The sequence below is a fragment of the Poecilia mexicana genome, unplaced genomic scaffold (assembly GCF_051168715.1).
Source record: "Poecilia mexicana isolate PSO_F unplaced genomic scaffold, ASM5116871v1 scaffold_8, whole genome shotgun sequence".
In the NCBI taxonomy this organism is placed as follows: Eukaryota; Metazoa; Chordata; class Actinopteri; order Cyprinodontiformes; family Poeciliidae; genus Poecilia; species Poecilia mexicana.
In genome coordinates, this window is record NW_028263377.1 from 11275563 (window position 1) to 11290088 (window position 14526).

At 39.7% G+C, this 14526-nt stretch overlaps 1 protein-coding gene across 1 annotated transcript in view; it reads left to right on the forward strand.

Moving 5' to 3' along the window:
- The first annotated feature begins 205 nt into the window (after nt 1–205).
- Nucleotides 206–14526, forward strand: part of mgat5b (alpha-1,6-mannosylglycoprotein 6-beta-N-acetylglucosaminyltransferase B) — a 67983-nt gene continuing 53662 nt past the window's right edge. Inside the window, exons 1-3 of the mRNA XM_088008247.1 lie at nt 206–545; nt 621–790; nt 3597–3709. Coding sequence (XP_087864373.1) covers nt 723–790; nt 3597–3709 — 181 coding nt within the window. The 5' untranslated portion in view covers nt 206–545; nt 621–722. The remainder of the gene's footprint in view (nt 546–620; nt 791–3596; nt 3710–14526) is intronic.

The window sequence follows — 14526 nt, forward strand, 5'->3', positions numbered from 1 at the left end:
TCAAACAACAATCAACTCAATCTCCTATTGTCCTGTTATCGTTTTGTTTCCTACAGAGTTAGAAAGTTTTCGTCCTCATAAATCTTATGTCAATATTGGACTTCTTATTCATTTATATATTTGTTTTTGCAAAATGGGTTGTTTGGGAGAGCAGGAGCGATACTTGTAGATTCAAAACGTGTTTTATTGCGGGGGGGGGGGGGGAGTATATTACTGTTTTAAAATGTCCGACTGTGTGACGCTAGTTGGGGAAACTTACTGTTGACGGTGGTGCTTGTTATGAGAAGTGATGGCCTTTGGTCGCCAGCGCTGACCGTTAGGTGGCGCTGTCAGTAAATGAACCGCAGCTGTTCTCTTTACAAAGACAGTAAAAGTCGGGGCTCCATCCACTCTGAGGATACACTGAACTCAGCAGCCTGCCCTCGCTGCGCTCCGAGCTGCTTCAGTCGCCAGGGAATTTGACTCGGACAACCCCTGAATATTTTTCAGCAGTCTACCCTGCCGTCTGCTGGCTGGAAGCCGCGGGAATCTCAACTGAAGTTACGGTACGTACGGGCGGCGGACCGCCGCGTCCCCCCTTGCGAGGTGAGGCAGGAAGTGTCTGAACGCGCTCTCCGCAGATTCGTAACGAGCGCGGCTGGGAACTCATGCTTTTTGACGCGACTTGAAGCGCAGATGAGCGGGATGTCAGTCGGACCCGACGCTGTGTTCACGGGTGGAAAATGACTGCAAGCGTCGGCGAGCTTTCCACGATGGTGAGGAGATGCCCTGTCACTTTCAAACCGTTCAGGTGAGATCACGCTGTTTTGTGGGTCAGAACCAAACTAGCAGCAAATCATTCCCAGGCGTTAACTAAGCTGGTCATATTAGATGGGTTTCAGTGAAATTAAACTTTTAAGAGATTTCTTTTTTCTTTTGTGGAAGAGTTGTTAAAAACAAAAATTATGAAAATTTCCACGCATTTTTTTTCTGGGTTAATTAAAGAGGAGGACTGGGATATGTATTAACTATAAAAAATGATTCCTTTTTAGCATGATCACGACAATAAACTGTAAATACAACACAAATTGCATATGATTTCTCAAATTGAAAAGGAATCACCTGTCAGTGCATGTCTTTGCATATTCTGAGCAGATTCTGCAAGACACGATGTTAGTGCGCTGCACGCTGCATTTTAAATTAGTGATGATTTATTCTTTTCAGTGGAGCAAATCTTGCAAGTTCAGACCATTTGGATTAATTGGGACGACAGGGCACAGCCTGCTCCACAATTAAGGTTTGCTTACTCAGCTCCAGAGTCTTTCACTCTCCCGGCTGCTGCATGGGGAATGAGTGAGAGCCAAACAAGCAGACACATCATTAAAACCACTGAGCCCAACAAGATGTCCCAAACTTTGTGGCTTGCAGCTTTGCATATTGAACAATCCAGGGACAATGCCTGTGGGAATTCAACTTTTCTGTATGTTTTTATTTTATTTTTTTCTGTCCAAAACGAGAGACATTAAACCTGCAATGCCCTGGATTTCAGAAAAACAAAGCAGTAGCTCACATACACTAAGCTTTTATATTATATCATATGTTATATTTTGGCTTATAATGATTTGTTTAAAACATTGTACTTGACAGGTGATAAGACAAAAGAAAGAAGTTCAGTGGATCTTAAAAATAACAGTCGGGTGAAGATTTTATTCTGAATTTTTGCTTATCCACGCAGGGCCATTCTTAAACTTGCAGATTGAAATCCATAAATTCTCCCTCACTACTTGAATCAATAAATGACAGAAACCACAAGATTTTTGTAACCAACAATGAGATCCTGACATTGTTCTTGCCAGATGTTTGATCATTCTTCCCTTCCAGATGCTTCACGTTACCTTGCTTTATTCGTTTTTTTTTTTTTTTTAAGATCTGCGCTTCAGATCCTTGTTCCAGTTGAACGCTTAATTTTGTCAAAGTTTCAAACATCTACCTGCTAATTTAAGAAGAAATTAATTTGGAACAATTGGTAGGAACTTTCTTCACATTGCACAAAGAACAGCCCCCAAGCATGACGCCACCACCACCATGCTTGACAGTGTTCTTTAGTTTGAAAGCCTCACCTTGATTTGTCTAATTATTTTTCTTATTATTGTGGCCACATGTCTAAATCTTTGTCTCCTCTCTCTGTAGAGCTTTTCTCCAGAAGGCTTTCTGCTTGTTTATGTAGGCAGGTGGAACTTCCAGTCAAACTCAATCGTGTCTGTTTCGGAGCAGCCGCGTTTTTTTCAGTCGGCATCATCCTCAAAAGTCCATGACCACATTAAACTCTCTGTGCTGACATTGCACCATGTCTCCAGTTTACAATAGACTTGAGACTTCTCAGTAATTTCCTTTTGATTTGACAAGGACCTTTTGGGTAAGAAGCAGTTTGATATAAACCAGTTTTGAAATTGATGAAGTGGGCAAAATTGGAAGATTCTGAATGTGGACCTGAATTCAACCCCACTGGAAATGAATGGACTATGCTTTCAAAGTCAAATATAATCCAATTTAAATCAGTCAATTTAAATTAGCTCTGGGCAGAAGCATGTTGAAGGCAACATAAAACATGTGGGTTTACAGTAATTTCACTAGAGAGAAGATATATGTTTGAGTCTGGGTGGATAAGAAACCCAATTCCTCTTATCAAAATTACTTGGAAGTTGTTTGTTTTGCCATTTTACCACTCTTAAAAATGAGAGCAGTGGCAGCCTAATAAGAGTATTTGATTCCTAACCAGGACAGATGTGTGTAAACTTTTGACCAGCTCATTGCCTCTGATTTAATTCAAACAAACGTCAAATTCTAAAGTTCAGTGGAAGGTGCACGCGGTTGCATCTTTAATCACTAATATGAGCGTTCATGTGTGAGTTTTTCCAGCATTTTAATGCAGATATTAGTTATGCTCTGCCTGGCTGACTTGTGCCCTCTCTTGTGTGAGGTTTCTGCCATGTGAGAAAAACTAAATAAATTTAAAAAAAAAGCAGACTGTTAGAGGAATGAGGTCTGCAGCAAAAAAAAAAGTGTGACAATCCATCCCGCAGCTTTGCCTCATGAAGGAATTGCTTCCAAACCTTTTCCCAGCACGACATTCGCCGGAGCATTCCAACGACTCAGTTTTTTTTTTGTTTTTTTTTCGGGAAAATTACTCCAAAGCGCGCGAGAAGTAGGCAAATGTTTGCCGCTTTCTATAAAACGCCGCACACATCCGTCTTCAGATGAATGTTTTTATTTCGTGCCGTCGCCCACTGAGCGCAGTGTGATGCTGGAAATCTGTCCACATAATGGTTCATTTCAAATGACACAGCCAGGCGAGTACACAATGCTTCCTTGCCGCTTTGGTCGGTACAATATGAAGCTTGAGAAATGCGTCCGTGCTTTGTAAATCCACACACACACACACACACACACACGCATACACGCACACGTCAGATATTTCACTCAACGCTCCACTTGAGCTTTTCAGCCGCAGAAATCATCTCCTGCCCCCATTTCTTGTTGTTTTTTCTTCCCCCCGCTCTCCCCTTGTAAATCGCTCGTTTTGTAAATTGATCAGCCTTCTTGCCTGTTTCCTGCAGGATCTTCGTAGTCGGGGTCGGCTTCTTCAGCCTGTGCTTTCTAATGACCTCTCTCGGGGGCCAGTTCTCGGCGAAGCGGCTCGGAGACTCCCCGTTCACCACGCGAGCTGAAGGTAAGTCACACATCAGTGCAGCCTGGTAGCCCGGTGGCTCCAGCCGAGCTGTGTCCTGGGCCGGTAATGAGCAGGCTGGAAACACGCTGACAGATCCGTGGAGCTGCCTTGATTGCTGCCAGCCGACTGACAGACCTGTTCACTTTTCCCATCAGGGGGGCACCGTGGGGGCACATTGCCCTGAGAGGCCTTTTTCTTTCCTCATCAAACCTTTTATCTTTTTTTTTTTTTTTCTTCAGTTTCATGTCGTGACCATGCTCTTGCCCATTTGGAATCATTTTGTCTGCAGCTGAAGACTGGATGTCTTGAGACCTTTAATGTATTTTATTGAGCGTCTGTGTCACAGAATGAAGTGAAAGATATATATTTTGTTACATTTTGTAAATACAAATCTGAAAAGCCCACCGAAGTCATCAAATTTTGAAATGGAGATGTGGAGATTATTAGCTAAAGAAGCAACCAGGTGACTCTGGAGGAGCTGTAGATATCTACAACTCAGTTTGAAGATTTTATACATGGTTGGGGGGTAGGGGAAGATTACCTTTGCACCCCACTAAACAAACCTTTGAGAAAAAGTGACTAGATAAGCAGTGTTGGAAGTCCGGTTTCAAGTTTATCGCATGTGGAAGAAGGATGAGTTCAAAATGTCCTACAAGCAAACACTGTTTAAAGGAAAACTAGCACTGCACTTTACTGTGAATTGACCATATGCACTGTGAATTTTAGTGATGGTAGGATAATGCAGTGGCGATACGTTTCTTCAGGGGTATAGATGAGTTCAGGTGTCTTAGAAGAAAAAAGTTTATGAGTGTAATCTGCCAAAACTAAAATTAGTCTCCCAGTGAGGAGTCGAGATGGTAATATGTATAATTATAGACCAAAAGTATAGATCTTGGAAGCCAGTGTGATAAAAGTGGAATACATTTTTTCCCTTGAAAGCTGCGTATTTCCGACTTGTCAGCTGCGGTTGAAAAGTAATACGGAAATAGATTCTCCTGCCCTCTCCGACATCAACAAATGAGAGACTCAACAAAGAGAAGTCAGAGTTGTTGACAACCCGTCCCCGAGAGAAACCCGACTTTCTTGGCACGTTCTTCGTGTTTACGCTTTGTGCCTCTGCACACAAACTGCTGGAGCTTGTGCCACTTAGTGGAGTCGCTGTTGGTTCTTGGACTGTTGTCTCCCACCTTTTTATCGCTGCTCGACACAATAGTGACATTAAGGGTCAATCTGTGTAACGGATCCCAGCTGGCGAGAGAGAGAGAGAGAGAGAGAGACTGTGCACCGCCTCTATCCAACATCACTCATCCAAGGACAGCAGTTGTTGGCAGCTTGTTGCACCGTTGTCGGTTTATTTATGTATAAATGCGGAGGCAGTGATTACCACAGACCTACTCAATGATGCCGTTTGTCCTCAGAACCGCTGGTGGCTTTTGATGACCGTGATATGGCTGCGTGGCGACATCCTCGCTTGATTCGTTTTTTTTTTTGTTTGTTTTTCTTTTAAAGACGAGAAGAAGCGGAGCTGTTGAGTTGTCGCACTGCTGCGTTGTTGACAAAGTCGACTAATAAGGGCCGCCCGTCGGCCCGGGCGTCTGCACTCTGTTTTGAAGAAGGGTGCCTTTTAATTGAATGATATGTGTGAAAAAAAAATTGGGGTACTTGACTTAGGAAGAAAAAAAAAAACAGAATCAAAACCATACAAATAGTTTGTGAAAATAACACAAACTGCTCAATTTTACTGGCTAAAGAAGCAAGAGGACGCATTTGTTTTCATTTGGGATGCAAGTAAAGGATTATTTCACAGGTTTTTAATGAGCCTCAACTCTTTGATCCTCTGATAAGACTGTTCAAGTGTAAACTAGAAGACTTTACGCTTCTCGGAGATTCTTTAAAGTTTGAGTTTTACGAAACATTTATTCTATTTGCGGAAAACAAGAAAAAGAGCATGTATGTCTATGTGACTACGTGGACTGGGTGCTACTTTTCTGCACTGCTTTAGCTGTTGTTTGTGTATATATTTCTCACAATGTCATCATTACGAGTAAGATGCCAGAAACATTGCCCAGTGATCGATTCCTCCTGATACTGGCTATTGCAGTGAAAAATAGGAAGGTACCAGCTGAATTCACCCAATTTGTGCACATATTTAAGTACTGATTCTCAAAAACTGTACTTTCCGGTCATTTTACCATACAGTACTACAGTAAATTTTCTTTGCTACTGCCCACCTCTGGCATCCACCAGGTCTCACAGATCATCAGAGACGATCCATTACAATCCTAATTCTTGAATTGACGGGTTCACACTGCATCGAGTGGCCCCAGAAGTTCACAACACAAAAACAAAGTTTTTTTTCTAAGTGTACTTCTCCCAAAAAATTTTTTTTTTTTGTGAAATCTTGCATCCCCATATGTTTAGAATAGATTTCCCATCATCGCGTCATGCTGCTGTGTGTTTGCTTATCAGTAAAAGATGCGAAAGAGCGAGTTAAAATGGCGACCCGGTGCCGTGGATAGTCGCTGTGGTATTTAAAGATATCATTTTTAGCTCCTTGTTTAAAGCACCAACCTCAGCTAAAACTCGCGCAGCTCTAGAACAGAGGTGTTGGCAGCCATGAAATGTTGCGAAGTGCATCAGGTGTCGTCACGGGAGGCAATTTAAAAGGTCTCACCTATTTATACGCTGCTGCAGGGTGAATGGAGGGAGGAGGCATTGTGGGGGGGGGGGGTAGGGGGGGAGTGGGTGTTAGACAGGAGAGCTGTCTGATTAATTAACCACTCACAGCCTGCAGTCAGGGGAAGGCATCCTGCCTGAAGCTCATTAAACACCGCCACGATGCTAACCTGAGCCAGGTTTGCTATGGAAATGCTCATCCTCCGTGTGGGTGTTTGTCCACACACCAACATGTTTGTAGCTGAGGATTAGTAGCATTAAAGCCGCTGTAATGAACGAGATGAAACGAGTCGTTCAGCGGAGCGGCACTTTGATGACGCTCGCCGAGCAGAGCAGAGCAGAGCCGAGGCTCGGCTTTGCCGCTGAAAGCTGTGAAGTGCTGCAGGATACATCAGTGCCGGTGTTGTCTGATGACATAACGTTCATGCTAAAAGTGTGAAGTTTTCATAAGAGCTTTTAGAAGTTCTAGAGCTCTGACAGTTTCTTTTTCTTTTTTCGGTGTTGTTGTTCTGGGAGGGAAAAGAAAGAATCAGAGATCGCCTGTGATTTTACTGATTGATGAAAGTGGGAAAAGTGAGCAGAGCATTCCCGTTTTTTTTGTTTTTTTTTCTTTACGACATTGCCCAGCCAATCACTTGGATCCAAACCTCCATCAAGATTTTTGGAGGCATTCATCACCTTCATTATTTTCCTTTGAAGGGAAGGCACAGGAAACTAATGATGTGGTGAATAAGTGTAAGAAGCGGGGGGACAGAGAGAGACTTTTTCTGCTAGAGAGGCGAACATGAATCACAAGGACGTTTGATCTAGGATATCTTAAAGGTTCCAGAAGTGCACTGGAGCTTTCTAATAAGCTCTTTGAAGACCACCTTCATAGACTCTGTCCTTTGACCACATTTCAATGCAGCTTAACCATAAAGAGAGGAGGGGAAAAAATGGGCTCAGAATTCTTCACGCTGTTCAAAGCACGACTAAAAGGTGTTATTGTGCTCTCAGTCCCTGGCTCTAAGCTCCATTACCTGGGTTTTTTTCAAGTGCGGTAAAAAAAATTTGCTGCAGAGTGCTGCTTCTCTCTGCAGAGGTGGATACCTTCTGAATTCCTGCCTTTGCCCCAGTCTTTCTGCAAAGTCTGAGGGCGCATTCGAGTCAGCTCTGCTGAACTGACGTCTAAGCGATTTGTTCATAAAGCCTGGTTCGTCTTGGGAGGTTTTGGATGTGCAATCAGACTTTTCACTTTTCCACCTTAAAACATTGATCTCAGTCTACTTCCCGTAAGCCGAATGCGGGAAGCGGGGATGGAAAATAAATCTGCATGTAACGAGATTTCCGGGAGCGATGGGTGACAGTCGCATGTGGTGAGAAAATGGCTTACAAAATCTTTAATTTGAACTTGGTCAGATGGAGATGAATCGCAGCTGCTTGTAAGCACTCAAGTAAACAAGTTTTTAAACTAACAAGTGGGAAAAGGACGCAGAGGGATTCATCCAGTCAGATAATAGTCATACTACAGACCCACAGACAGACTAAAGAGTTTATCTGTGGGTTTTCCACGTGTCTGCTTTGCTTAAATACAAAAATATTTGATTAAGATGTTATGAATAAGACAAACTGACCTCATCCAGGAAAGGAAGTAAAGAACTGTACGAGCTTCTTTCATCCACATTGAAAGGGAGCAGACCAGGCAAATAGAAGACGACATCATGGACACGTTGTTCAATCTGCAGTCACCTGACCACGTGGCACAGATAAGAAAGACTTAACTGGATTCATCTGCTGACATCTTTTTTTATTTGTCACTTTGTTGCATTCAGAACCTTGTCATTTATCACATCGGTCGTTCTTCATGCCCAAATTTTTCTTAGTGTTTTAGACGAAAAGAGATATTTGTCAACCGTAGATGAGACTTAGCGGTTGTGTTCGTGCTATTTGTTAATGTTGGTGTTGTTTCATGTGTGGACGTTGCATCAGTTAATTTGTTTTGGCCACAGGGAAGTGACGGAAAATTAAGCGCGGCAGCATTGATTAGGACTTTCTACAAATTAGCTGAAGTAATATCATTGCCTCTTTTGGACTGTGACCAACTGTGTTCGGGTTTTTGGTATTTGTCAGGGGTTTTCGGCACATTAAGTTAAATGTAAAATATTTTATTTCATGTTAGTTGAATAACGTATCACAATTGTCTAATATTTGATAAAATACATTTTTAAAACCCTTACTTTTTTTTTTTTTTTGACGAAGTTGGGATTTTTCTTAAAACTGTACTTTATTAAATCTTATGTGTCATCCACTCTCTGGTAGTGGATTTAGCACCTTATATGAAGCAGACATATGAAATATTAGGTCCATCTGAAATGGCTACATGACATAAAATATTTTAAAAATCCTTCGTAGATGACCTGTGGTGAAAATACTGATTATTCTTGAGGTGTTCAGATATATTTTATGGACCAGTGAATCTCATTCTCATTTATATTTTTAGATGGTTCCAATGGGTCAGACAAGTGATCCTGCAAGGTTCAGATTTTGCATTTGTATTTAGGCTTTCATATTAGAACAAACATGATACATTGGCTTTTAGGCATACAACACTTGTGTCACCTTGAAATTCATTACTTTTCTGTTGGAACTAAAACTGCTCTAACAAAGAACCTGCAGGACTTTTTCTCCCTGTTTTATATTCTTTCTCACATGCTGTTTATATTTTAATTATGTAAAGCACCTTGAAATGCCTTGCTGCTGAAATGTGCTGTACAAATAAAATTTGATTGATTGATTGATCCCTTAGAATGAAATAAATCAGAATTGGTAAAAATCAAAATTTGCAGAATAAGCCTCATATAAATAAGAAAACTTGGATCCGCCTAGAAAAGCTTGATTTTTTTTTATCTATATGAAATATTGTGTAATTTAATAAAATTTTAGTCTCTTTTTAGATGGATGAAGTCCACAACACATTTGTTTATAGTTACAAATGATATATATATGTTTTTTTTTTTTCCCAGCAGTTCTTTTTCCACATAGTTATGACACATATTGGTTGTCTTGGTGACACGTCTCATAAATGCAATCTCCTGCTAAGATGGCGTAACAAAGTGTTACTCTTTGTGCACAGCATTTTTATCTCTTCTTTCTCATCTCACAAACTGAGATTTTGTCCCAGATTTTCAATAGATCTCTTATTCCACGTTTCAACACTGAAGAACAGAAACTTCTTAAACATTTGGCTTAGATTTAATGCAAAGAAACCAGAGAAGAGTCATAATGGGGATTGCTTCTAGCTAGTTACCTTGAGTGTAATTTAAGAAATTCTTATATTTTCGTATTTTGGATCAACTGCAAAAGTATCTTTTGAGCTTTAGTTGTGTTTAAGGCTACTGTTAGGTAAAAATCCGTGACATTAGAAAACAAGTAAGCAGTTGTTGCTGTCAAGGGTGAAAAAACAAACTATTAGGTTTGGGAGAGCAATTACTTTTTGTAAGTTAATTTTTGATATCTTTTTCTCCTTTTGCTGAATGAAATAATTTCAAAAACACACTTTTCTGTTCACTTAGATTGGGTTTAATTATAGACGGTGTTTAATCTGGAAAAAAAAACTATCAAAAGATAAAAACAAAATAAACTTTTGCAGAACTTACTTTTATCTCACTCTTAAAATTTTTAGTATGTGTAAAAAACAAACTAACTAAAGACTAAAATTTCCCTCTTGCATAAAATAACTAATTAATAAATAGAAACAAACCAAAATGTGTCACAGGCAAGTTACTGACCAGTGATCAGACCAACTTTCAGTATCCCGAACAGAAAACTCTAAGACTGCAAAATGAACACCATTTATTTATCATACTTAATTTTGTGGTTCAGATCAGATCAGAGTTCACATGTAGCAAACTGTTTAGAGTTTGTGCTGTAAAACACAGCAGATATTTCTGCTCTGCTGCAGTTCCTTCAGTGATTAACTAACCCAAAATGCAATATAAAGTGCCTATAAAAAGTATTTGCCTCCTTGGATGTTTTACCCTGTTTTGATTCTACAAGTCATGATCAACAACATGTTTTTGGTTTTTTTGACAAAAAATTTACAAAAAAAATATTTTTAATATCAAACTCAAAACTAATTTCTTCAAAATAGAGACACCTGAGTAAAACCTCTTAGCGTAAAATAAGTGCTTGCATAACTATCCAACCCACATAAAGTCACTGACCTAATTCAAGAGAGGTCCAGCCAATTGGTGCAAATAACGAATATTCCTGGGTGCCAGTGTGAAGGCAAAATAACACTCCAAGCAAATCAGAGAAAAGCTATTAAAAGGTTTAAGTCATTGGTTGGATACAAAAAATATTTCTAAGCTGCTGAACTTCTGCAGGAATCCAGTTGAATCAATAACCAATAAATGGAGGGGATGTGTGTCAAAAAGACACATTATCCTGACCATGATTTTTTTTTTTTTTGTCAGTCTTTAGGTATGATTTTTAAACAATAAAATTTTTTTGAAAAATCCAAGAAGTGAATAGTTTTTATATAGGCGCTGTATATCTCTAATTACAGTAGAGAAACCTGTATAAAAGCTGTGCAGGTGATTCCTACTTTCCCTTTCTGTCAGGCGTAATAGAAAGTTTGAGCTGTTTACAGGATACGTTTTCTGCTTCCACAGCCTCTAGATCCATTAAATATCTCTCACATGTGCCAAAGAGACGAGTTACTCAGGCACAATCTGGTGTCTGCAATGTATACTTGAATTGTCAGGGAGGATCTTTTGTCAAATTTCTGTGCAGAAAGAAACTTAGTATTATTTTTTTCCCCATCTATTGCTGACATGACTTGCGGAGAACTGGCCACAGAAATCAGAAATATAGTCGGTCTGAGTCCACATCAGGCTTGACAGGATTTATTCAGCTTTAAGCAGCGTTAATGAGAAGCTGTAGAATGAACTGTTAAATATTAATGCAACGAGATATACTATACAGCAGCAATCAACTTGAAAGGCATGTCTATGTTGCAGCATTACTGTGCAAAAGTCTCTCGCCATCTCTGATTTCTGAGTCTGACTTCTTGGAGGAAAAAATAAAAAATACTTTCTTGCAATCTTGATGTTCTCTTGATCAACAGTTCTAAAGGCTCTCTGAAGGTCTTTCAAAGACTCTGTCTGCGCTTTACTTTTTCCACTTATTTTCAGCCAAGTCTTTGACAATGTTCAAAGAAACATATTTTATTTATTTATTTTTTTGTTTCAGACATTTAAATCAAACCTTTGAATCACACGCGCAGAAAAAGGCTCTTGATGTCAAAAGAGAAACCACTGTTGTCTACAAGTGACAATAGTCAATTTTAAATCTTTTTTTTTTAATGCATCACATTGGAAACATTGGTGTACCCATTTATCTAAAATCAGTCTTTGCTAAAGGCTGGTTTACTTGTAACTCACCACTTTGGGTATCATTTTTCTCCTCCCAACTGTGTGACCAGAATTTCTCATTTTATATGGTGCAGCACAAAGTGACGATGAATGGAAGCAGCTGAAAATCTCACTTTTCAACATGTCTGACTTATCATGGATGTCAAAATGTTGTTCTGAGATTACCATTAATTATGGCACTACAAGCTACTGTTATCAAAAATATGATAGAGTTTTCTATAACTACTGGTAAATATGGGGTAGTTTAAAGAGAAGTCGAAATAGAGATGTCATAGATAACACAATCTGTTGTTTATTTTAGTTAAGACACTAGGAAGAAATATATCTCAGCAGCAGCTGGAATATCAGAGGAAAGCAATGCAGGAGAAGGATTTTAAAGAAAGTGGTTATTGATCTAGGTTGCATTCACACCAGCTCTGTTGCACTGAACTCTGGCTTGTTTGCTCAGAAAGTCTGGTTCATCCGGGGAGGTGTGAATGCAAATTCACACCGTTGCAGTTTAAAGGAGGGCGCTCTGTGCGACACAAGCAAAGTAAACATTATTGGAGAAAGAGAGGTGTTAGAAATGACTCATGGTTTGAAGGGCTTACAGGGAAATAAACTTTTCAACCTTATTTTTGTGAAAAGAGTAGTAGCATTTTACAGTACTCTTAAAGAAATCTACAAAAAAAAACTCTGATTTGCTTAGAAGTAGAGGAAAAGAAAATGACAAGTTTACTTTTAATTAAGAACTAGATGGGACTATTGGAATTATCAGCGCCACCTCTGGCGTGGAGGGGAATATATCATTCAAAAACAAAATATGGGAATGCCCGAGGTCAAAGTGGGGGACACCCCCAAAGGTGGTGGAGAATGACCGAGCTAAGATCCTGTGGGACTTCCAGATCCAGACAGACAAGATGGTAATGGCGAACCAACCGGACATTGTGGTGGTGGATAAAGAACAGAGGAAAGCCGTTGTGGTGGATGTAGCAATACCAAGTGACCACAACATCAGGAAAAAGGAGCATGAGAAACTGGAGAAATACCAGGGCCTCAGAGAGGAACTGGAAAAGACCTGGAAGGTGAAGACCACAGTGGTGCCTGTGGTCATCGGGGCCCTCGGGGCAGTCACCTCCAAACTGGAGCAGTGGCTCAAACAGATCCCAGGAACAACATCAGACATCTCAGTCCAGAAATGTGCAGTTCTAGGCACAGCCAAGATACTGGAGGAGAAACCTCAAGCTCCCAGGCCTCTGGTAGAGGACCCGAGCTCAGAGGGTGAAAGAGCTATATATATATATATATATATATATATATATATACACACTGCTCAAAAATTAATTTGTGGTCATTTGATGTAAAATATACACTGGTCAAAAAAATAAAGCGAACACTCAAGTAACACATCCTAGATCTGAATGAATGAAATATTCTCATTTAATACTTTGTTCTGTACAAAGTTGAATGTGCTGACAACAAAATCACACAAAAATCATCAATGGAAATCAAATTTATTAACCAATGGAGGCCTGGATTTGGAGCCACACACAAAATTAAAGTGAAATGTTCCCTTTATTTTTTTGAGCAGTATGTATATATATATATATAATTAGGTAAATTGTGGCGTTTGGGTTATTTATATAATTTGATATCAAGAATGCTCTCGTTAGCTAAGAACGCCTGAGAAGAAAATATTTTTCTACCCCTGTCTCATTCTGAAATGTTCTCCTTCTTTGCCCCCAAATCATTATTCAGCTAAATGTGTTTTTTTTTTTTTTTTTTTTTTTTTACTGAATATGCTTTGGCTTTCTCTCTGACCATGGAATGAAGATTTGTTGTCAACTACTGAATAATTTAAAACACTGAAGCTACCACATAGAACAGAGCTTTAAAGGAAAACACAGTCAAAACAAGTCCAAGAAAATCCGTGGAATATCCAAGTGTCCTAAGATCATTGCAATATTCTTTGTAAATATCAGTCATGATACTGAGCTCGTCGCCTTTATTAAAACTCTCAAACACACACGTTACGATCGTTCTCTCTGTCTCTCTCTCTCTCCTGACTTTATTTACTGGTGATTTAATACAATTTCTGCTTTCCGGAGAAAGGTGACTTTTGCTCGGCCGATGATAAACGAGGTCTGACAAAGAAAGTGACTCTGCAGACACTGCAGTTTCTGCAACCTAATGCAATTGATGAGGGAGCGCTCAAAAGTTGGGCTTCGTATTCACTCTGTTTTTAGAAACAATATGAGGCTGTTATTTTTTTCTGTTTTTTCTTTTTTTCTCAAAATCTCTGACCAGAGGTTTACTCGAATCCCACATATTGCATTACATCTTGCTGAGATCCTGGCTGCGCCAACACTTTCTCTGTAAGCTTGTTGACCACTCACTGCTTCTGCTACCTTTTTTGGTATGGTCAGGGGTCATGTTTTAAGTCATTTCATAACTATTTAGCTTAACACACCGGGATCAAAATAAATGAAAATAATTTAAAACACCAAATTTTCAGTAAATATTATACAATTACCATATTTTTCGGACTATAAGCCGCTACTTTTTTTCTCACACTTTGAACCATTATAGCCCGGTGCGGCTTTTCGGTGGATTTTTCTTCAACCACCAGAGGGCGCTTTAGCAGGAAGTGAATCATTGGAAGTCAAAATTAGAAATCAAAGAAGAAAGCGCAAGAAGCATGTGCTAGCAGCATTGACGACTGAGAAATGTCTTCAAACTCGTATGATG